Source organism: Camarhynchus parvulus, chromosome 10, assembly GCF_901933205.1.
Source record: "Camarhynchus parvulus chromosome 10, STF_HiC, whole genome shotgun sequence".
NCBI classification, from domain to species: Eukaryota; Metazoa; Chordata; class Aves; order Passeriformes; family Thraupidae; genus Camarhynchus; species Camarhynchus parvulus.
The window spans coordinates 13,007,259-13,031,774 of record NC_044580.1 but is presented as its reverse complement, the minus strand read 5'-3'; the positions used below and the strand labels follow the sequence as shown (position 1 = coordinate 13,031,774).

The 24,516-nt window shown below is 49.5% G+C and overlaps 1 protein-coding gene across 4 annotated transcripts in view; it reads right to left on the bottom strand.

Moving 5' to 3' along the window:
• Nucleotides 1-24,516, bottom strand: part of NTRK3 (neurotrophic receptor tyrosine kinase 3) — a 216,885-nt gene that overhangs the window by 177,235 nt on the left and 15,134 nt on the right. For all 4 annotated transcript variants that reach the window (XM_030955024.1, XM_030955027.1, XM_030955023.1 and 1 more), the window contains 2 exons: nucleotides 7,381-7,455; nucleotides 6,075-6,146 (listed from right to left, as the gene is read on the bottom strand). In XM_030955024.1, the coding sequence (XP_030810884.1) occupies nucleotides 6,075-6,146; nucleotides 7,381-7,409 (101 nt within the window). In that variant the 5' untranslated portion in view covers nucleotides 7,410-7,455. The remainder of the gene's footprint in view (nucleotides 1-6,074; nucleotides 6,147-7,380; nucleotides 7,456-24,516) is intronic.

Genomic DNA, 24,516 nt, shown 5'->3' with positions numbered 1-24,516 from the left:
GGTCAAATGATTTCAACCCAGCCTGAAGGGAAGCCACAGTCTTGCAGGGAAGTGGTCTCTCCTCTGGCCTTGTGCACAATGGCTGGTAAAACGCAGGACCTACCTCTGCCACTGCAGCAAAAGGAGAAGCTGCAGTTAGCTGCTTATCAGTCACCTGCGGCAGGAAAGTGGGAATAAACATGCCATCAAACCCCTGCTGCCGATTAGCATATCAGCAAGGACCTGCTCTACACTGGCATCCAGGGGACAAAGCAGATGGGGAGAAAACAGGGAAGTTTATGGAAGCAGAGGAGATGTTACAGCTGTTTGTTTTAGTGGCTGTGCTGTAGGCATGCCCAGAATTTTATAGGGCTGGAGACATATGGGGGAAAATGCCTCCCTGAGTTAATGGCAGCACAGTGATTTGATCTTGGAAGGGGCTGGAGCAGGAACATCCTTAGAGTACAAATGGGAATCAAAAGGTAGCCAAAGCTGCTGCCTGCTTTGGGATAGTAAAGGAATATTCACTTTATAGTACTTAAAGGCTGTTTAAATCTTTCTCATAGTTCTTATTTTGCCTATATTCATGGAGAAATGTAGCTCCTATTTAGGAAATGCGAAACAAAACACATTAAACTATCAAGGAGGTGGTTTGGGTAAATACATTTTGCTCCACCTTCCCAGTGAAATAAGAGCTCACCCAGTGTCATACACGGAGCCCAGCTGGTACCCACAGCCTCGTGAGGCTGCACTGATTCAGGAGAAGGGATTGGAAATCAAGGCCAATGAAAACACAACACTTTGGGTTAGGAGGAGACTGCCAGGATGGGTATGACAGCAGTGCAGTGGTGGAAGGACAAAGCAGGAAGATAACATCAGGAAGGAGGCAGAAAGCTAACAGGACATCCAGAATCAAGTGAAGGGTTGCAGGCAGGCACAGGGCCTGAAGCTGGCTGTGGAATGGAGCAAGAGAGAAAGAGTTTAACCCTGATTCATGTCTAAGAATGGCTCTCTCAGAGCAAGACAACAGATTATTAACACTGAGTGGGAGAAAGTGACCCTCAAGGCATGACCAAGAGGAAACAGTATTCCACTTGGAATAATTCAGCATCTGATTAGTTGTTTATTTCTTTATTTAGTGTAAGATCTCAGTCAAGCTCCCAAACACACAGAGCAAAGAAAGTGAGGCTTGCCAGCCTTGGAGAGGGTTGCCTGCAGCCCTCTGAAAGCACACAGGCCTCAGTTTTTGGAGTGTTATGAGTCCTGTCCTGACACAGCACTGAAGAGGACAGAAGGTAACTCACCAACTTCATACTATCTCAGCCCCCTTAATTGTCAGGGGATGCAGCCTTGTGTTTTTCCTGTAACATAACTCTGGGAATCCCCATGCCAGAGCTACAAACTACATTCAATACCAAGGTACCAGCTCATCTGACACTGCACAACTGCCTTGAACCAAACCAGAACACTGAAGCCAACCCCGCCCTCAGAAAACACCACAACCTACAAAGGATATTCTGGCAAGCTCCAGATTAATCACAGCTCAAATTTGCCCATGAAAAGAAGCCCATGGATCATCCAGCTCAGTCTTTCAACAGGCAAAGCATGTCCCTGCAGCATTCCTGCCAGCACCTTCCAGTTATTCCCCAGTCCTCATTTTGGGGAGAAAGAGATCAACATGATCACACAGATAAAAACACCTGGGAAGTTGGTCATCTGACCACACCATACTCAAAAAAAAAAAAAATTACACACAGCATGAGCCAGCCCAGGGTCACAATCTTGAAGACCTTTGGGTGAAGACTGGAAGGGAAAGCTTGATCTTCAACCCTGGCAGGCAGCACTGAGAGAGTGCTCTTTGATGGAGGCTGTGTCTGGGCTGGCCCACAAACTAATTTTGAGCATGTATAAACATCCAGAAGACAGTTTAAGAAGAGCCTCTGATGCAGACAGAAATGGTAATTATTAATTTTCTAAATAGAAATCGGACTACTTAAGCCTTATTTAAAAGCATGCCTGTCTCTGTAATTACACAGCCTTAATTTGTTTTCTTTACTACACAATAAATAAGGTGTGCACAATTACCTCTGCAAATACAAGGCAGTGCCTCCTGACTGGCTGGTTGAGTACACAGCCGCCCAGGAAAACATTCTGAGGGAATCACAGCCTTAAATACCTGCTCCCAGGAAAGGGTGACTCATGCACTGCAAATACCAACTTGCCTGGCTGTAGGCACAGCCTGCTCTACTGTCCCACAGCCAGTGGAAATCCTGTCCTCCCCTGTGCACCAGTTCCTGGTGCACTGTGAAGATCAATTCTGCTGTGGACTTCCCAGGAACACGTTAATGCTGAATTCTCCCCCACGAGGCACTATAACAACTTCTCTTTACTCTGCCTGGTTTCATGATATGTGTAGGAAGTTGATAACCTCCCGACTTGTAACCCTCTATCAAGTTCAAATAAATTGGCCAAAGGTTTCCAGTGTCATTAGGAGGACAGAGAGAGTGAGAGCATGCAAGGCTCTTCCCTCACTAAGCTGTGCTAAACAAAGCAGCACAGTAAATATGTATTCAGATGGTTTATATTTCTCAAATTTGGGAACAATACCATCCTAGAGTTTTCTTGTACAGCCTCAAGCCAAAGCCTGAGGTTTTGTGTCAACACAAACATTTCCTCTGCTCAGCTGCATCACCTGCGAACACTAACACCCAGAAACCTTGGCTACAAAGGCTCAGTCTTCAACAGCCTAGACCTGTTGGTCCTCACATCCAGAGCATGAGATTGTCCAGAACCATCCCTGTAATAGCCAAAGGGCTGTCAAACATGCACAGAAATTGTACCAGGAACCTACCAATGCAACTTCTCCCAGTGAGATGATCTCCAGTAAGGGTACCTGACACTGGAATATATTCAGCTTAGATCAGACACACATCCACCCCTATTTAGCACCCAGCCAGTATTTGTTCTAGAAGCACTGAACTGTCTCAGCCCAACCACCAGCAGGAGAGGTAGATCCATGTTGCAAAACCCACTGTTATATTTTGGATTGTCTCCATAGCAGTGACAGGCTTCACATCACCAATGATCAGACCGGCCATGGAGCCCTGATTGTGCTCATTCAAGGAGAAGGAAGAGGAAACCAAAGAGGAAACCAAAGCTATTTCTAGATTCACACCTCTGGCTCACAGTCACCCACTGCTCCTCCACTGCTTACGTCAGCCTCAAGCCCCTTGCACTTAATACAGCTAATTTCAAACCCTAAAAGGACCTAAGCCCTAAAATGACCCCTGCCAGGCTGCACTCTGGAGCACCCTGAGGTCCACCACTCGAGCAGCTGAATGCTGAAAATCCCCTTCATGGGTTTCCCACCTTTCCTTCCTGACTGTGGTGGGGAAGGGGGAAAAAAATTAAGCCAAGCTTCACCCAAACCCTCACAAACCTGAGCTCCTGCAATTAGAGCTGGGATAAGTGATCTGCTTGTGATTGCACAGCTGGGGTCTGAAGACAAGCGCGTGCACAGAGGAAGGGCCAGAAATAGATGTTACTGGGAGAAGGCAGAGCTATCTGGCCCATCTGAGGGGAGGAAACCTTGATGAAAGGCACTGGGAAAAAACTCAGCTCAGCAGGAAGTTTTGATTTAACCCAGGATGGGAAGGGAGGCATGTGTGGGGTGGAAATAGGCTTTTGAGACCTCAGAATTTGTACGTGAGCTTCAAGTGAAAAAAACTGCTCAGACCCAGCTTGTAACACCCCGCAAAGGTCCAGCCTAGGGCCCCCACCACTCTGTGCCAACCCTCCCTGGCAGTGAAGCCACTCTGTCATTTATTAGACACCTTTGCCATCCTATTGACTCAGCTCCACCAGCAGCCATCCAAACAGCCACCAAAGGAGAAAGAAAACCTGAGTGGCAGCAAGAATGTGTAGCAGTAACTCAACAGGCCCTAAGCACCATCTCATGGTCCCAGCCCTGCAATCAGCCACACCACGAGAGGACTGGAACAGTATCCTTCACTCCCATCCACTCCTGTACCTCACCACAGCAGCCCAAGACTTACAGCAGAGTGACATTTCCATTAATCCTTTTATCCCTGGCTCCTACGTGCAGAGGCTGCAGAAAATGTCAGGCCTTTGAGCTGAGCTCCCAGGGAGGCAGAGCAGCCAAGGAGGCACCTTGATGTGCTGGCAGAGTGCTGGGGCCATGGAGGGGATCCCAGGTGGCACCAGGCTGTGCAGAGCCTCTCCAGCAACCCTGGCTGCAAGGGAGCATCAAAGGCATCGTGGTCTGAGAGCCTTTGGGAAGCAGCAGGGAGCCACCACCAGCCCTGCAAGCCCAGGTCTCCACCCTCAGCTGTCCAGCATCCCTCACGGGGAACATCCACACTGCCAAGCCCCAGGAACAGCATCAAAACCCACTGGCAAACACCAAGCAAATAATATACTTACTTGCCTGGAGCTCCAAAAGGCATGGGAAGAAAGATGTTAAGAACACGATCAATCTTACAGGGCCCAAGCAGTAAACAAACACATATTTCATCACCACGTACCAATCCTAACTCTTGACAGAAGATGGATGTGGGGTTTTTTCCACTCACAAAAGTAATTCCAAAATACAAAAACAAACACTTTGGGGAAAAGCAGCAACAATTGCCTGTGTACACATTAATGGCACATTCAGCCTCAAAGCTAGCATACATGGCCTTCTAGACTCCTACGACATCCAAACTAATTTCATCAAGAATCAAGTGTTATTCATTTTATCTGCTAGATACATAAACAGCAACGGCACAATTGACAAACAACCGTCAAAAAAAATCAATTCAGAGTGGTTCAGAGAGAACTGCTTCCCAGGAACAAACAACTACAGAAAACACAAAACAAATGCTACAAATCAAAATAACAAAGAGCAGAAATCAGGAATATCCCAGTGGTCAGAATTAACGAGGGTTCATTATGAAAATATGCAATTCTTTTAGCTCAAAAAGCCTCAGTTCATGTTCACAATGCCCTCAACTATTCATGTCCTTTGGTACTGCAGATCTTCTATTTAGTAAGTACTTTACTGTCACTTAGCAACTGTAAATGGTTTTCCAAAAAGGAAGCTTTTGGGGTTTTTCAGTTCACATCATCTCTGAGCAGACATCAAAAGACAAATGCTCTGCAGGTCGCATCCATCTCCTTGCCCCAGGAACAAGTCTGTATCGATGGCCCAATGCACCCACACACTCAATGAATGCACTTTTTCCACTGAAGAAGCCACTAGCACTGCTTTCCAAAAAGCAGGGATAAACATTCCCATTCAGCCCATCAGCTGGTGCCCAAGGCCAGGGCCTCTCCCCAAAGCCTTTTCACCTTTCATATCTACAGTGGAGCAGAGAGGGCTTTGACCTTGGACACAGCCACTTGGACAAAATATTTCAAGCCCACAGAGCACCTTGCACAGTGTCCTGAAATTCAGGCTTTGCTTTATCACCTTGGGAAAAGTAAATACACATTTGGAAAAAAAACAGATGCACTTGGCGTCAGGGATGTGGAAGTTCCCTGTGACACCACTCTCTATCTAACAAGGTCCCAGCACTTGTGTGATGTCCCAGGATAACAGGGCTCCAGCCTCTCTGGCACAAAACATCCCTACCCCACGCCCCTGCAGACACGAAGTCAATAATTAGCAGCAGAGCTGGCAGCTCCATACTCCAGGATTTGTGTCAGAAAAGCAGCCTTTGGCTAAAAAGTAATGAGTGGGGCAGGCTCTGGCTGTGCTCTGGGGTGGCTGCCCCCAAACTCAGCAGAAAGGGAAATGTGCAGCAGCCACGGGGCTGGTGATGATGCTGCACTCATCAGAGCTGCCATCAGAGCCGGGGCAGTCATTGGGAACCCAAACCCCTCAGCTTCCCAGCAGGCGCTCTCCCCATCCTGCACTGCAGCTCATTCCACTTCCCTGTGTGTTTTGCTTTTCCATCTCCTGCCCTTTCCCTTCCCCATCAGCATCCTCCTTCCCTCTCCTTGCTGTCCGCCACAGGGACTTTGGGGATCCGCCTTGGGAACCACTTTTCCACAGGGAGAAGAGGCAAAAGGGGACAGGAGCCATTGGCACTTACATATAGTGCAGGTGGGGGTTCTTGGCAAAGGCTCTTGGCTGGATGTTTCGTAGTCCTGAGTTCCTGATTGTCCTGTGGAGAGATGCAGAAGGGCAGCAATGGAGTCAAGGCAGACAATTGCTCTGCTCCCACATCCCCCAAGGCTTGCTGGGGTGGCACAGTCCATCTCCTGCTCCTTTGCTCTCCCTCCATCTCCACAAGAGCACTACACAGCAAACCTACCACAGCACAGTCATCTCCCATCTTCACACCCAAGAGGAAACCCTGCTGCTTGCAGCTCTGATAAAGAAGGGTATTTTCCATAGGGAATTGTGGATCTTGAAGGGAGAATAATCCTTTTCACAGCCTACTTTGGAAAAGCTCCATCAGTACTATAACCAGGATTTGTCAGTACTCTTTATTGGGGATGGTCCTGTGAAGGGCCAGGAGTTGAACTTGATGGTCTTCGTAGATCCCTTCCAGCTTAGCATGTTTTGTAATTCTGTAAATATCTTCTGTCCCTGCTGCTTTTGTTGCATGAGAAGAGAACAACAGCCAGCCTGCTTACAAGGGTTTTGTGGGTTAAAAGTACAGCTTGCTGCAATTTGGTTACTGAGTGCTCAGCCCCATACCACTCCTCCAGCCCACATGGGAGCTGTACTTAATGTAAAGCTCCCAGTGAAACACATTATTAGTCTCTGATTAGCCCTGAGCAGCACTCTGCATCTCACACACGCAGCATCCAGGGTGCTCACAGATCCAGAGGATGCAGGAAGGGGGAATTAAGAGACTGGCTGGCATCCTTGCTTGGCCAGGCTTCCCAAGCATATGCAAAGTCCCTTCAACCCCATGGACCTCAGTTTCCCCTCCATGACGCACAAAACTGACCTCTGTCCATGCCCAGAGAGCTGTGCAGGGAGATGCAATTCCCTTCCTGCACAGCACCACCATGATGGTAACTGCACTAAATGAGGACCAACAGCCCAGCAATGAAGGATTGGTGGAGACAGCTGGAATTTCACATTGTGGGGCTGGAATGAGTCAGAGCAACACACAAGCCCAGAACCAGAACAGCAGGGGAGAGGAGAGGTCAGGGCTGATGTGTGTTGACAGAGCTGTCAGGAGCTAGCAATCCTCCTCCTCACAGCCCCAGCCAAGACCAAAAGGCATTTCATCTCCATTTTGTGGGCTCCCATAGCAAAACACAGCAGATCCAGCAGCTTAAAGTGGCAGCATGGGGACTGCAGAGAGAAGGAAGCCATGGCTCTGATGGAAGGAAGGGTCTGCCCAGGCCCAGTCCCCTCCCCAATGCACAGGACATACTCACAGCCTCTGGAGTCCCGTGTACAGCTCCATGTCAACGGCGTTCAGTGTCTGCAAGTTCTTCCAGTTCTCTATGTGTCTGTGGAGAAGAAGGACAGGCTCAGCTGTGGCACAACCAGATGGTTGCTGGGCCCATGCCAGGGACAGCACACAGAGGGAGGATGTGATACCCCACCACCCAGCCCCGTTCTGTTTTCCCAGCCTATTGGAAAAGTCAAATAACATGGGTTTACCCACAGTTTCAAGCACAGAACACGCAACCAAGCCATTGAATATCCTTGCCCAAGTCATTGCCCCTCCCCGCACACATCAGTGAACAAAGACACGATTGAAACGGGTCTTGCAAAAAGAGTGAAAGCAAATAAAACCTCTCAACAAAAACTTAGGGCCTAAATGAAAAAAAAGTCATATATTTATCCAGTCTCTAACTGGGGTGGATAAACAGGCTCCTAGTCTTTGCTGGCTGGACATGCTGCTGGCAGGAGAGTACCAAGCTTAGTTTGGAAACATTGCCTTTATTACAAATTCCTCAGTCGCCTGGGGCAGTCTGGCAGGTATGTTACAGAGAACAAAAACAGAAATAGATCTGTCACCGCAGCATCGCTTTCAGTAAATATTAGAGGCGGGGGAAGGTGACAGATCAGCAGCCCCAGAGAACAGGGTCCCCTGTTATCAGCAGCCCAGGAGTGATGCTGGCAGCAGTGGGGCTGCCTGGCTGTGGCCACTGGCCTCTGCTAAGAGGCTGAAGTGCTGTGTGGGGCGAAAGGAGTTCAATCCTCATCTCCCAGGCAGCTTTCTACCAGTTCTGGCTTTCTCCCAGATTAAACTCAGACACCCTCCCACCAGAAACACAAACATTTTCAAGAGGGTCTGTTCTGAGAAGCAGGTGGAGGTAGTCGTCTCTAAAAGCCAGCTGAGAGAGGGAAAACATCTGGCAGGTCCCATCGGACAATATGTGAAAGAAGCCCAACTTTGAAGTCTCTGAACATGTGCACCCAAGCTCACATCTGCCTTGATGCAATAGTTGGCTTTGGACTTGGCCCTGGAGAGGGGAAACATCTCCAAGTGATGAAGGGTTGGAGTGATGAGAAAACACTGAGAACTATGCTGTGAATCTAGGCAAGAAGGCTGCAGGACCCCACATGGTGAGTGTGCAGAATAGGGACCTTAGCCGACTTACAGAGCAGTCACAGGGGCCACAGATTCCTCCTCCAGCATTTGCTATTCCTTATGCTTGCACAAGAACAGGTGAATTAGCATGAGGGAAACATATGGACCAACTTGAGCCATCCCCCAAATAACATCCATCTCAAAAAAAGTAAAAAAACAAAGCCTGGACTAAATCTCCTTATATTTCTCTGCTCTCACCATGCAGATCCAAGAAAGGAGAGACCCACAAGAGTCACCTCTGCTTTGCACATGTTCCATAATTTGTCTGCATGCCCAGAGGGGTTGTGCTAAGGACACAGCACAAGCTCCCACATGCTGCTGCACAACAGGGTAAGTCACAGTTCATCCCCAATGCCCTGCTCATCAGCTGAGACTGCCTGTGTCCCAGACAAAATGAGAAACAGGACATTATTACAGCCACTTCGTGTTCCCTGCCATTGTCTACGGCCCCTGTGAACATTTCCAGAACAAAACACAGACTGGGAGGAGTCAGTCAGGAGATCCAAGAGCTCAGTGAAACTCTGGAGTCAAGGCAGGGCTGCCAGCTCAGGCTCTGGGCCATGAGATTGCAGGACTGAGCAAGGCCAGAAACAAAGGCCGAAAACATTTCCTATCTGCAACTCGTACATAGCAAAGTGAGGGTCCTCCAAGAGAAAGGACATGGGAAGGAGGAACAGGATGATCTTGGTTTACCACCAGGGCAAGTTGCAGCTACAGCATCCAAGCAATGACCTTCAGGGAGGGATGGAACAGCCCCGAGCCAGGAGTTATGGAGCAACCACAGCTGGGAAGGAGGCAGCGGCCAGATTGGCTCTTGTTTTATTGATCGTGTTTGCTAAAAAAAGTCAAGGTTATTTTTGACCTGACACTCAGAGCCATGTGGGCAGCATTCTAGAAGGGACAGAAAAAGACCTGAGCTTGTTCCCAGTGACATGCCCAGGCATGAATTTCCCCTGACTCAGCACTGGTGCACGGGGGTCTTGGGGCCTCCTCATGGCATCTCCCACTCCCCCCCAGTGACATAACTCTACCCTGTAAACACAGCTCCACAACCTGTATTGTATTCCGGCCTCCCAAAAAGCCCAAGAGCTTCCTGAGGCAGATATGCTTTAGTTCATTATTTAACATAGACATACCACACCCACAGAGAGACAAGAAAAACAGCAGTGGAAAGAACCATGCACACACATCTACAGGATAATCCCCCAAACCAGCAGCTGCTTTATGTAGAGTGCAATGGAAGGAAATAATTAGGTGCACAGGTTAGCAAGGGTCTTTGGGTCCTTTAAAATACACAAACACCTCCCTTCTCAGGGATTTGCAGAAATGGCTTTCCCCCTTTTCTCTCTGATTTTTCAACTTAGAGTGAGTTGTACCCTTGCTCCTAGAAGTGACAAATCAGTCTTGGTTTACAGGCACTTCAAAGATACACCAGGAAAAATATTTTCTTTGGTTTCCTATTGCTTTAGAAAGAATAGCGTAGCTTTGCACTGGCTGGGTTCACCTGAACCCACTTAAAAAATAAAACAGAAATGCATCTTATTCTGAAAGCTCAAGGAGTCAAGCTGTGATTGTAAAATTGGCAGTGGTTGCACAGAAAAGCAAACCAACCAAGCGGAGAAACTCCACCCCTGAAACTTCAATCCCTCTCATGTCCTTCAGTATCTCAGCTAGCTCCCCCTCTTTTCCTTCCAGGGTTTGCTTGCCCTAGAAATCCTGTATCCTCCCACTTGCTGCTGAAGATTGAGACCCTCCCTCCTCCTCTGCCTCAGTCCATTAACCCAGCAGGAACGCGGGTGCCTGGTTCACACCAAATACAGCTGTGACAGCTCCCAGCCCTGCCCTGGTCTCCTCAGGCAGGCATTGAGGTATGAATTACAGCCAGTGGACTACAGCTTACTCCTCCCTGCACATCTCTAAGTACATATTCCTGTGGCATTCCTCACTTATTACTAAGGCAAGCTGCTCTTCTGCAAGACCCAATAGCTTCAGGAGCATTACCACACTTCACAAATCCTGAGGAGCTCACATGCAGACCCACCTAGACTCACATCCAACTTCTAATCGAGACCATATGAGGTGCATCACTAACACAGATGATGTTGCTCACTCATTTTCTGGGTGGAGAATGGAGGGTAGGACATGTTTGTTTAAACACTCACTTCCTTCTCATACTTCTTGTATGTTAGAAGGGTCCTGCTGGTCCAAATCCCCTTGCTTGCACTGCAGAGCTGAATTATACCATGCCTTGTACAGACCAAGCAAATTCCACCTTGGGAGTAACAAGGGCTTGGCCCTCCCAACTCAGGCTGAAACGCTGCACCTCTCATTCCTTACCCAAATATAATCACTTGCATTTTACATCCACTTTCTCTTGTGTCAAAGCTGTCTTTGCTTAAGTAGCTCTTTTTCTTTCCTGGCACTTCTTCCTCCCCCCTTTACAAGCAGGAGCCAGGCCCACCCAGCTATCATTTACAAGCTACACGATGCCAGACCTTCTAAGGCAGCACATCTGTACCTGTGAAGTGCAAGGCAAATTGTCTCAAGTGCCATTAGAGCACTAACTCACGTCCCAGAAGCGATGCAGATATATTGCTCAGGCAGAGTCCTGGCAGAGAGCTTGTTTTGTTTCTGATTTCAGACCCAGCCCAACTAATGCTCACACTTGGTGATCAATGCAAGAGGAGCCATTGTGATAGACGCACAGAAAATGGCTATTTGCTTTATCAGCCTGTTTAAGTCCCTTTTCCTTGAGTAAAAGTGACCAGAAGCACAGAGCAGTCTCCAGGAGATCTCACTTGTGCAACAGCATGAGCAGCTCCCCAGTTACACTGAAAAGCCATGATTTGCAGTCTGAGATCACACTGGCCCTTATCACAGCCCCATCAGCCAGGAGGTTTGTGTTTACCCTGTTATTAAGCATTGCCCCCAGCATTTCTGTCCAGCAGGTCATTACCAACAGACATGACTTCCTAGCCTTGTTACACCTACATTTATATCCACCCCACTTGGCATTGCAGTGTTTCTTGGGTTTGTATTGCAGCTATTGGCCACCCTCAGCTGACTTTGTGTCCCCACAGCTCCAGCAGCAAAGCCCATGAGCACACTCCTGCCTCTTGTGCCAGCATCCTCAATAAATCATGAGCCAACATCACCCCCAAGCAGCCTCAGCACTTCTCATCTTTCAGCACCTCCCACCAAGACTTCACCTAGCACACCTGGGCCAGACAGTGCCTTCTCCAGAAAAACAAACCACTTGTGATGTAGTGCAGCATCATATCAACCTCTCACCACAAAGTCATCTCTTTGCTGAGGAAATCAGCTGCCTTTCCAAAGGAAGGCATAGGCTTAGCCTGACAAAAGCCAACCTTAGGACACCAACCTTGCATCACATCTCAGGTACCCACAGACATGCTTCAGAATTTGTTGAAAGCCTTGTAGACCACTGCAGCCAGACCAGTGGTCAGTCCCCAGCTCTGTGCTGTGTCCCAGCTAACAGCAAACCTGTGAAGCATGAAGCCCTGTTTGTCAGCTCAGCAGCTTGCAAGCATCTCATCCCTCTGACAGATCTCCTGTGGAGCCAGCAAGGCAGCCAGGTGTCTTTGACCCAGCATCACAGACAGAGATCAGTGACCTTGCTGACTATAAGGTCACCAACTCACAGGGTTTAGGTACCAGCAGGTCTGGAAAGTTCCAGAACCTTGCCCTGCTTGCTGCAAGGGGGCTGGTAGCCAACAAACCTGTGGGAACAGCAATTCCCTTCATTCCCAGAAGGAGTGCCTGTGTCTGACAAAAAGATGACAGACAGGTGTCATCTTCTTGAGACTGCTCAGCTTCACATGCTCCCCTTCCAGCCCAGGGCCAATACAGCAAGGGAGACTGGAATATCCACTGGGATTCAAACACAGCCAGGCAGAGGTGAAGAAACAGCCTTATGCCAATTTACCAAGTGATTTACTTGAGGCTACTTAATGTGTCTGGCCTTCCTTCACCTTCCTCACACAACATTTGCTTAATCTCTCTCAGCTTTTCAAGCATTGTGGTCAACAGCTACAAAAGGCACCTGACAAGCACCAAGTATTACACAGCATGTGTACACATGTTCCCCAAACCTGTGCCTATCCCAAAGTGGATATCCCACAAGGATGCCATCAGCTCCAATCAGTGCCTGACCAGGTGACGTGTCCTAGGTGCCACCACTCATGTTTGGATGCTGGGCAGTGAATCAGCTGTGTGCCAGCAATTAGGCAGCACCCCAAAACACACATAATTATATTACATACATACATACATACATATATATATATGTAATATAATTTTAATATATATGCAATATAATTTTAATATATATGTAATATAATTTTATATACATAATTATATTATGTATATATATATATATAGGGAAGGCAAGCAGAGCATTTGCCTCCTCTCTCTTGTAATGCAACAGGAAAATTAATTCGTCACCCAGGCGTATTAAACCTTGCAATCCAGACAGACACATTAGCTTTCAATTACCTGATATGTTTAGCATTATAAACAAACCTCCTGGCACACCAGCTCCAGACCATGCAAATGTGAATTTGATTGCAGAGGGAATAAAAGAAAGACCTGTCTGAACCCCTGACCAGTAAGAGCTGCCTCCTCCAAGCAGAGGTGCTGCAGATGTTGATGGGAAGCCCTGAAAGTTGGCCCAGGTCCCACACAAACCCCGGGCTAAGCACAGCCATTGTGGCTACTGCCAGCTCCTTTTATCCATCCCTCACATCCTACTTGGGGCTGAGGAAGCCATAAAGAAATCAAACATATTTCATAATATTATAAGGCACTTATCACATAATTTAATAACTAGAGGCACAAAGGACTTGATTCCCTCAATATGAAATTTATAAAAGTGAATTGGTAACAGAAACTTAAAGGCAATTGCAGCTGAATAAAGACTTACAAGAACAACATTCTCCCCATTTAAAGCACAGTCTCCCCCTTCCCAAAAAGCATGGAAAAGTCACCCAGCAGTGGCTCATTAAGGAGTGGGAAAAGGGGGGGGTAGAGAAAGCAAATGCAACTTTGTAGAAACAATTATGAGCATAACTCCACAGTGTAATTGTGATTCGTCAGGGTAACGATGATAAAACACCGCTGTGACACAGCTCCCTCTGCTCTGCTGCTCCTGCCAAGGTCATGCCAGGGTGTGTGGGGGCTGCAGAGTGTGACACGGATGCACTCAGCCATGGGCCAGCCACATCCAAACCAGCCATCCAAACCAGACCCTTCCAGGAGGGCTGAGCAAAGCAGAAAGTTCCCAATCCGCAGCTGAGGAAGGTGTGGGAACAATACAGCTCCCCCAAGGCACTGCTCAGTGGCATCTCAGAAATCTTCCCGGAGAAACCTGACTGCCAGACACAAGCAAGTCACAGGACACAAAGCACTCAGAGAGGACTCCCCCATAGAACACTTTTCTCATGAGTCCAGACAAGTTTCATGTTCACCCCAACAGCATCTGCCCGGCCCCAGGCTGGCCAGGAGCACCCACAGGGTGCAGAAGAGATGCTACAGCTGCACTGTCTAAAAAGATTGTCATATAGAGACACCCTACAATGGGAGATACCCTGAGAAACAGCTTTAAGCTATGCTGAATAGGTTTGGGGGGGTTTTCTCCCCAAGTTTTGCGCTTGTTCCATCCTGCATGGCTCTCCTAGGGACACACAGGAACTGGACATAAAAAACAGCAGAGCCAGTGCCACCAGAACCTCATGCCCTGCTTTTGTCCCAGAGACAGCAGATCCCCTCAGGGCTCACTGTGCCCCGTGTTTGTGCATGCACCAGTTTCCTTCTATGGTCTCCTCAAGCCTCTGCTTCCCCCAGCAGCTCTGGATGCTGGGAGATTCCTTTCAGGGACAGTGTGTCAGTGTTAGCAGAGGACAGCAGGCTGCCTGGACACAGCAGGGACAGATGGCTGCAGCACACAGGAGGCACTATGTTCCTGTTATCACACGCTGCATCCAGAGATCTTCCGTGTAGGGAATTATTCCCAGGCACATCCTTTCAGAAAGGAGGAAATAGGTGTAAAGTAGGATAGCAGAGCTGAAGAAGGGCTGTGGGCAGCAATACCACAACAAATAGCTGCCCCAATATTCCATCCCTATTACTCATCTAGCCCTGGGAGGGAGCAGCCCTGGGGTCCCAAGCACCTGAGGGGTTCAAAATCATCCAAGTGCTGAAGAAACCTCATTTATCATAGACAAGCAGCAATGCAAAAGCCTCAGGACAAAACTCCCAAGGGCTGCAACATCTCCTGCATGGGAAGCAGGGTTAAGAGGACAGCACATCTAAAACACCTCTGTGTAAGGGCTGGGCTCCTGGTCCAGCCCCAGCTCCCTGCCCACCACCTTGGCTCTTCCCAGCTCCTGCAGGCTCTCTTCCTCTTTCTTATTTATTCCCACAACTATCTGACCCCTGCACAGTCCCAAACACCATCTAGAGTGAGAAGGCGTGAAATGGGATGAGCAGTTTTGTCCTGCAGACATGAATATAAATACACAAACTCAGACACCTTGGGTGAATCATCACCAAAAGTGGGAGTTCACTCCCCACACGCAGCATCAGCCAAAGCTCACTCCCCTTTTCCTCAGAATGCCAAAACCAGTTATATTTCCCCAAAAGGGCATTGCTTTTATTATTCTCTGGTGGGAGAACCTACAAAGCCAGTCTTCTGTGCCCAGATATGTGGTCCCCACCATTGGACATGGATCTGGGGGACATGGAGCAGAGACTCCTGGCTCAGGACTGCCAACATCAACCTGTGCATGTCTAATCATACCACATCTCCAAAATAGCCATGCAGCTGGCTGGGACAGGAGGGCAACCCAAGGACAGGAAAAAAAATCCCTTCCCCTGGGAGTTTTACACCACACAAACCTCAGGGTGAAGCAGCACCCTTTGGGCTCCTGCACCCATGCAAAGCAAAAGAGCATCTGCTTTCCAGCAGCTCTCCAAGCACCTGCCATGCCAAAGGAAAGGATGCTTTATCTGTAGGATTTCATATGCAGGGAGAGCCAGCAGTGTGCAGCATTTTGTGGTCTTTAAAGATCAAACAGCATTTTAGAGAGGAAGCAGCACCCTGGTCAAAACCAGCTTCAGTAATCACATTTTGCTTTATTAAACCCTCCTTGCAATTTCAAACTGGAAGTCAAATTCCCTCACACTTCCATCTCCAAACAGGTCTGGGGCTTTTCAGAAATCAAACTATAATATTTTTAAAATATTTTATACATATGTATGTATATATATATATATGCATATATATTATAGATATGTATATATACACACACACATGCACAGATATATATAAATATATATCATATATAATATACACATAAATACATTATATATAAATATATAAAATATATAGGTATATGAATATATATTTATATATATATATATATATATATAAATATACTAATACAGGCAAAAAAAAGGCTGCCAAGCTCTACTCCAAAAGCAGCTGTTTCTCCCCTGGGGAGCACAGTTCCTACACACATTAGCAAGACAATGAGATGTACTAAAGGTACTGGATCACCAGAGTTCAGCTTGGCAGGAATAACTCTTGATAAAAAGCAGTGCCAAAGAGCATATGGCAGAAAGAACACCCCCCCAAAAGGACACAGAGCCTTGGAGATGGTCAAGGCAGTATTCTGGTAGGCTGTAGTAGCTCAGCTGGGACCCAAAAGGGAGCACTGCCAGCCACATGCACTCACTGCACTTCACGCTGTGCTTGAAGACAGGAAAACGGATGGAGGAGGAAAAGGAGAAAATAAAATCTCCCACAAACTGGCTGTCCCTGTGATCGATGGCACTGGGAATGAGGAGACCGGAACAAGAGTCCAGCAAAAGCAGATGTGGGAGCCAGGAATGGGGCTGTACAAGTGCCATGGCTGGAGGGGCTGCAGTCCTTCACCCAGACCTGCTGCCACCCGCCCACGCAAACCCACAAGCACACTTCCAAAAACCACAGCCACTGTGTGAGCCTCATTTCAGGAGCTGTACATCCCTATGAGCTTTGTCTCAACCCTGTTTTGATGTAGGTGCACATTTTTGGGCAGTGTTCCATGCCGGGATCCTGAAAGCAGCACAGAAAACAGAGCCCAGAGCTCAAACCGTGGGTGCCAGAGGGTGCCTCAGCCTCTGCACAGTTATGGACATCCAGCAGCCAAACCTATGGCCCTCCCACTGTCCCCCAGCCTCCTCTGACCTCCTCTGCTCCCCCACAGCTCCACCACCCCCAGACTGCAGCTCATCCCATTTCCAGCTTTCCCACACACCCCAAACACAGGGAAAGCCACTGGCCAAGAAAGAAGGGAGGAGAGAGAATCTTTCTGGACTTGGATCCTGCTCCTTTGAGGCTGCTGGGTTGTTTTTCATTTTCCCAACCATCTCCCAAGGAGCCTGAACTTTGATCCCCCAGCATTTTGGCTCCTCAGATGTTTATGGAGCTCAAGCAAGCAGGCAGCAATGCCCAGCTGGGCTGGCCACAGGCCAGGCTCCCATCCTCTGCCCTCAGGACAGCCATGGGCAGGGTATCTCCAGCCTGAAAGGAGATTTCCAAGGCCCTTGTTACCTCCACAGCATCACAGATCTGCCTGCTCAGCTTCCAGCTGCTTCCCATAAAGCCAAAGAACCAGATAAATTCTCCATACAGTTTATTTCTGAGCCAACTGCCGTGACCCCCTGAGGCTTTTATCTGCTCTTCAAATAAATCACAGCCAGCTCTGCCCACCCTCCTCCCCAGCAGCAATGGAGGGGCTCCTCCATCACCCAGGAGAAGGCCTCAGTCCCCTTTTCCCCATGAAAATGCATGAAAAAACCCTTCTCCCTTCTCTCCACTAAGCTTTTCCTGCAAGGGACACACACACACACAGACTTGGCTCTTATTGCAGAGGTGTAGGAGCAGGGGGATGTACTCATTAAGACATGGTGACTCAGAGCTCAAGGCTTCCCAGGATAACAGGTATTTTGTGGGAAGTCAGCTGGCTCTGAAAAGGAAAAGCAAACCAGCATGCCTATGAACATGACACAGGCAGGGAGACGCAGGGAGGGGAAGAAAGGAGAGCAGGGAGGCAACAGACATTTTAAAAGCTCCTCTCCCGGCACTCTACTTTGTTCTTTTAAATGTAAATAAAGCACCTTGCAAAAATCTTACAGAAGACACTCTGACAGCCAGAGGCACTGCTAACCAGGCTGTTGTGTTCGAGCTGATCCAGCTGCACAAACAGCAAATCCTGGGATGGTTTCTATCCCCTCTCTCAGCTCAATCTGCCATTCCCCCCTAGATAAAGGCACAGCTGAACCATGGAGAAGCCTCTGCTTGCCTGGCACTTTGTCTTGCAGCTTCCCAAAACACCAAAACCCCCTCAACCAAGACCCAGCCCTTTGCTCAGCATGGGCACCTCCTTCAGCAGGGCCAGAGGTGGGTGAAACCCTTGAGCTCCCACTGTCCAAGCACTGCGGCTGAGCTGCCCTGGCTGCTAATAAGGGAAGATTTGTTTTACACCACAAGCAAGGCAGGAGGACACAACCTGAGTCCCTGCAGTGTGGCCAGCCCATGGCAAACATCACCCAGCACTGAGAGCCCCACCCTGCCCTAGCAGGGTCTCCTTGCACCACTTGGGGATGTTGTTCATCACTGGGGCTCGGGGCTTTGCGCAGTTTTAAGGCCACAGCAGTGACACATCACAGCATCCACGAGACAAGCACAAATACGATGAGCCCAATAGCTTTGAGCTGCTGAAAATGTGCCTCCTGTTGCTGAAGGGTTTCCAGGAGGCTGGCATTAAACTGACAGGTAGAAAATCTCACAGGGGTGTTTGAGCAATCCAAAGGTGCTGCCCAGTATTAATTGAGGAGAGGCAGGGAGCAAGGAAGTTACAATTCACCTCCTGACATGGCTTGCCCTTTCACCACTTGCTCTGAAGAGGTATTTAACAGGACACATGTCTTTTTAGGTGCCATTGAGGGTCATGGAAGAATTTTGAAGCCAGAAAGCAGATCATCAGACAAAGTCCCTCCAGGGAGATCCTGTTTTATTATTTTTTGATTGTTTTTGCAAGGATTCACTCAAACTTTGTTTCTGCTTCTGGGCAGCTGGAGGGGCCAGAGTGTCCCAGCACAGCCCATCCTCAAACTGCTCAAGCCCAGATGTTATCAGGAAAGGAGAACTCACTGCACAAAGAATACAGCTGTAGCTCCCTCCCCAGGACTCCGGACCCTACAGGAAAGCAGGAAGAGGTGTAAGACATTCCTGACTCCCCCCTGAGCTGGCACAGCCCCCAGCACCACTGAAATCACCCTGCTGACAGCGAGCACAGCGATGCCACCAGCTTGGGAAATGACTCTGTGCATCAGCAGCTGCAGCATCCTCCATGGCTCCCCCGAGAGCAGCAGCACATGCTGCCCCCACAGAGCCATCCAGGCACACTCCTGCCCTTCCCAGCCCCAAAGCCCTGGCAGAGCTGCCCCAGGAGGGCATCCCAGCCTTCCCCAGCTGTGCAATGCAAGCACCAGCTCCCATTTCCACATTTTGGGCTGCCTGGCACACAAGGTCCACACAAACACACAGAGCCAGAGAATTTCTGGGGGAGAGGCAATACAAGAATTCCTGAAGCCCCCACCCACCCCAAACACGGACCAACAGATTCTGCCCTTGATGGCTTTAAGCTGGGCTGGTTTTGGCTTCTCACATCTTTCCCCTAAGTCCCCTTTGAACAACCCTGTAGTTGCTATGGAAATAGTCTCATCAGTATGGGTGGAGCATGGCAGCACTGGCCAAAACTCCCTGTGGTTCCCAGTTGACACCAGTTCTAGGACCTGGCAGCACTGGAGGTTACTCCAAGCTGCACAGGGAACACCTTGAGCTTAAAGTAAAGCTTGGCACTGATGGATGAGTGAGACCCACCTGGGAGTCAAGGGCAGGGACTTGCAATTCACTCAGGGATAAACAGGTTAAAATGAAAATTGAAACACCCTCACACTGGCTAAGGGGTGAGAGGGTTATAAACAGCAAAAAGCTGCAATTTACCCCAGCAAAACCCTCACTTGGAGCAGGAGGTGGCTACAGACAAGGGTAGCAGGAGCAGAGCTGAGCTCTATCACTGGCCCTGCCACCAATGCAGCCTCCAGGGAGGCCTCTGCTGCCCTCTCGGCCCTCCCAGCACTGACACGAAGCTAATCAGCAAGCAGGGTGTGAACAGCAGCCATCCAGCACTGTGAAGAGGGCTGGAAGGCAGAAGAGAAATCTTTTCCGTGTGGCAAAGAGAGCAGCACGTTGGGCAATTGCTGCGTGCTCCAGTGGAGCCACTTCACGCGCAGAGTCACCCCCTCCCACCTGGTTTGACACCTCCAGTCAATCCCTTGCTGAAAACACTGCCAGAGCCCTTGCAGATGATGGATTATCCTTTACCAGCAGAGCTTGGAGAGAGGTCCCCAGGCTCCAGAGAGCAGCTGAGTGGGAAATGCATTTTCTCCATGGGAGTGGACAGCAGGGCAGCAGCACTCCCTGCACAGGGAGGTGCCACTGCTGTGCTGGCAGATGTGCTGCAGCGTCACCAACCCCAGAGTTAGGGTAAGGGCCAAGGATCCTCTTGTCCATCACCATCACCCACCCAGCTGGGAGACAGGGAGGGTGTGATGCCTCTGCCAACAGCATGGACACCTCCTGCCTCTGGCCACGCTGAGTAGCTGTGTTCAACCCCCTGTCACCAGCCAGGAGGCTCTCCCAGCTGCAGAATGCAAACCAAGGTTTCAGCGCTGCCAGGGCTGTCCCCAGCCATTCCCAACCAGAGATCACATCACGAGTGGCAGCTTGACCGGGCACAACCTGGGCTACAGCAAGGAACTCCCAAGCTGCATGGTGGGCTCTTACACCACCAGCACTCATGGTGGACGGGCACATGGGAAACCTCTTTCACAACATCTCTGCAAGCTGGGCAATGAGCAGGTTGCAGATGTTTTTCCAAGCATTGGTCTCCTGGAGCAGGGGTTTTCCTGCCCTCAAAGCTGATACCACCACACAGATCTCACCAAGTTTTACCATCCTCCCCTGTCACACACATCTTCTATGAAAAATCCTTTCCTTAGGATTTTTCCACCTGAGAAGCTGAAAGGCCTCAGGAACAAAATGTAAACAATGATTATCTGCTGCTGTGGAATGCAACAGGTGGATCTGTGATTGGTCTCATGTGGTTGTTTCTAATTAATGGCCAATCACAGTCCAGCTGGCTTGGACTCTGTCCGAGACAGAAGCTTTTGTTATCATTCTTAGCTATTCTATTCTTAGCCAGCCTTCTGATGAAACATTTTCTTCTATTCTTTTAGGATAGTTTTAATGTAATATATATCATAGAATAATAAATCAAGCCTTCTGAAACATGGAGTGAGATCCTCGTCTCTTCCCTCATCCTGGGACCCCTGTGAGCATGGTCACACTCCCCCAGCAGCCCTACACAATTCCCCTGGAGCTGTCACACAGCACATCCCACCCTCTGCTCCCAGACCTGCCTGCAAGGGGGATCACACAGGCAGCACCAGCACAGCACCAGGAGCTGGCACATCCCTTAGGCTCACCCATCACTGCTTCCAGGGTGGATTTGAGCACAGAGCCCTGCTGGAGCCCACATTGCAGGTGCATGACCCTGTTCAAAGGACTAAAGAACAATTTGCACTGTCAGGCTGCAAGGTGCACATCTGCACTCCTCCTTTGGGAGCATCCTGCCAGATCCCAAACCCTCTCCCAAACAAATGGGCTCAAGAGAGAGGTTTGGGCTTGAGCTGTCACTGAACCATCCATGCCTGGTCAGAGCTGCAAATAAGCCTGCACTCCAGTAATTGCACTTTCTCACCCAGATTCAGCAAGTTCAAGAGAAAGCAGAAAGCAGCAGCCAAAATGCCTCCCACCCCCTGTCCCATGCCCAGGTATGCAGTCTCTCTCCCTCTTTGCTGGCAGAAGTCTCATTGTACCAACCCAAAACGTTCTGCTCCACAGTTTTGGGGAGATGTTATTGAAAGGACATGCAGGCAAAGCTGCCTGCAAAGCAAAGGGACTCTACAAAATCAGCAAAGACCTGAATCAGCCCCACTTGGACCAAGGACAGCAAAACCAGGCTGAAGCCAGGGGAGCAGCCCCCCGTGACTCTGTGCCACTGTCACCTCCAACTCACAGCACCGCGCCAGCACATATCCCCATCCCTTCTGCCACACCTCCAAGCCCTGGGTGCCAGACTGCACAGCCCCAGCTCCCACAGTCCCTTTACCCCCTGTGAGCCAGAGCTAACCTCAGCAGCAGAACAAGGACCATCCTGTATCACGGAAAACTCAACCACAGACCAAGTAAACAACTTATCCCTTATAACACAGCAGAACTTTCAGGATGCCCTAAAATGCAGTTCCTCCAAAACTCACATTTTCTCTGTCTTTACCCCAGCTTGGAGGTCCCCAGCAAAACCTCAGCAGCACAAATGCTTTGGTGAGGCCCAGCCAGGCCTGTGGGTGCTGCCACCAGGAGGATTCTGCTGTTGGGCAGCAGAGCAGAGTTTGGGGCTGACTCCTGGAGAGGGCTGCACCCCACAGCACCCCGAGATGCCCAGCAGAGAGCTGTGCCCATTGCCTGCAGAGCAGCACAGCACCTCAAATAAAAACTCCCCACAGCCAGCACAGTGAATAAGATTACAACAAATATAAACTAATGATACAGCTGTCAAGACAGATTAGACTGCACAGTGTAAAAAATTGCAGGGCTGTTTAGTCACAACAATATAAGATTAATTTATCAATACAGCTTATGTGGCACTGGAGAGATAGTAAATTGAATAAGTGAATCTTTTCTACACCTTGCTCAAGGAGGGAGTCTCAGACCTGATGGGTGTATGGGGCTGGATACCAGTGAGGATCTGCAGGCAGCAATCACCCAGCAGGGCTGGTTTGACACAGCCCAGGGGGATCAGCACCTTCATCCCAGGCTTAGGGGATGGCCCATGTGCCACCCAAATGCACAGCTCTGCACCCACATGCTCCTAAAGGTGCCCACCCTTCTGCAGTGCCAGAGTCAAGAGGGATGTTGCTAAACCAAGACATCCAGAAGCTGCTGCGGGCAGGAACCTCCCAGAGCCTTTCCCATGGGCTCCTCCAAGCCCAGCATCCAGGAGTGGAGCTGTGTGTGCAGCCTCACCTTCCAGCTCTGTCCCAGTTACAGCGTGTCCATGTGCAGGAATCCCAGCAGCATCCCCAGCTCTAACACAGGCAAAGACATGCACAGCCACAGCCACCCCTTGGGGGCTGAATCCTGGCAGAACCAGGCGAGCTTGCAGCCCTGAGAACATCTCCCATGAGCTCCCAAAAGGCAAGAACCCGACCCAGAGGCCCTCAGGAGGTGCTTCCCTACTCATCCCACGGCTTCTACCCAAAGATTACTTGCACTGAGCCCACATCTTTTCAGATCTCTCATGTGCTGTCATCTGTGGGTTAAAAAATGTGCAAGTAAGAAAATAGGTGCAGCAATAATGAGCCAGGGTTTCGATCTGTGAAGGTGAGAGCACAGCAGCATCTGCCAATACGAAGGAAGCACCCGTTTCTATAAATATTGAAATCCGGTAATTATCATCATTAGAACTAGTTGTGATTTAGCCATAGCTCAATCCCAACAAGTAAGAATGGCATTTATTTGCCACAATTAGAACAGCTAAAAATACCTCCCAAACTTTGCCTGGTTCAGCCCTATCCCAGCAGGCTCAGCTCTGGGCAGGGAGAAATGCAAAGCTGGGGATCACTTGGAGAACCATGCAGGGCTGAAAAACCTCTGTGCTCTCACAGGGACACCAGGACACCAACACAAGGCTGCCCCATCTTCTAGGAGCCCTTCATGGGAGCTCTGCTTTCTCCCCAGCTCTGGGTCATCCCAGCTAATTCCTGCCCCACAAGGGTGGCTATTTCCTATGCAGAGCAACATTCCCTCTAGCAAGCTACATTTTCCATAGCAAAAGTTTCTTTGCAGCTGCATCAAAAGGCACAGATCTGCTTGAAAAGGCAAGCAGAAAAGCCTGGCTCAACCAAGCCACCCCACTGGCAGTGGGGGCTATAGCCCTGGTGGCACCCAGATGATCCAAACCAGCCTTTGCTGAGAGCCACGGCTCTCCTCTGCTTGTGGGAACCTTGCAGCTGTGCCAAGAGCCTCCACACCCTCAGCATCCCTCCCAGGCCCCAGCTGAGTGCTGAAGGACTCCCAGAGCTCGGCATGCTGGACAGACAGAACCTCCTGGAAGCCCTTATCCTTCCCAGTTTCTGCAGACAACTCCCCACACAAAATCCTGTGAGCAACATCAAGCTGTCCTGTCCTTCCTCTGCAAAGTGACCAGAGGGTCATCACCTTTCCAGAAGCTTTAAACATGAAGGGACTTGGCCATCCTCCCCTGGGGACACATCTGCATTCCTGCTGCCGCCAGCAGTTTCCCAGACTTTTCCCCAATGATAAATAAATGCCTGTGAGGTGCAGATAAATATCTCAGGAGGCAGCACCTCAAAGCAGCTACAATCAACTCTCAGCTTCCCATCCAAGCCCACAATCCAGGAGAAAATCCCCATCTACTGACACAAATCACCCAGGGCCATCTCCTCGTGCTCCCTGTTCCAAGAGTTGAGATTTTCCCTGAGGAAACATGCCCAGCCTCCCTGGTCAGGGATGTTCTTTCTGACAGTCACGGTGAATATTCCCCAGCTTATCCCATAATATCTGCAAAGGGCTGTGAAATGGGAGCTCAGCAGTCTCTGTGTGCGGGGGTGAGGACGCTGCTGAGGTGCTGCTCCCTGCCAGGACCCAAATGTCCATCCCAGCCCCTCCGGCCCCCACCTGCTCCCTGCCAGGTCCCAAATGCCAAATCCATCCCAGCCCCTCTGGCCCCCACCTGCTCCCTGTCAGGTCCCAAATGTC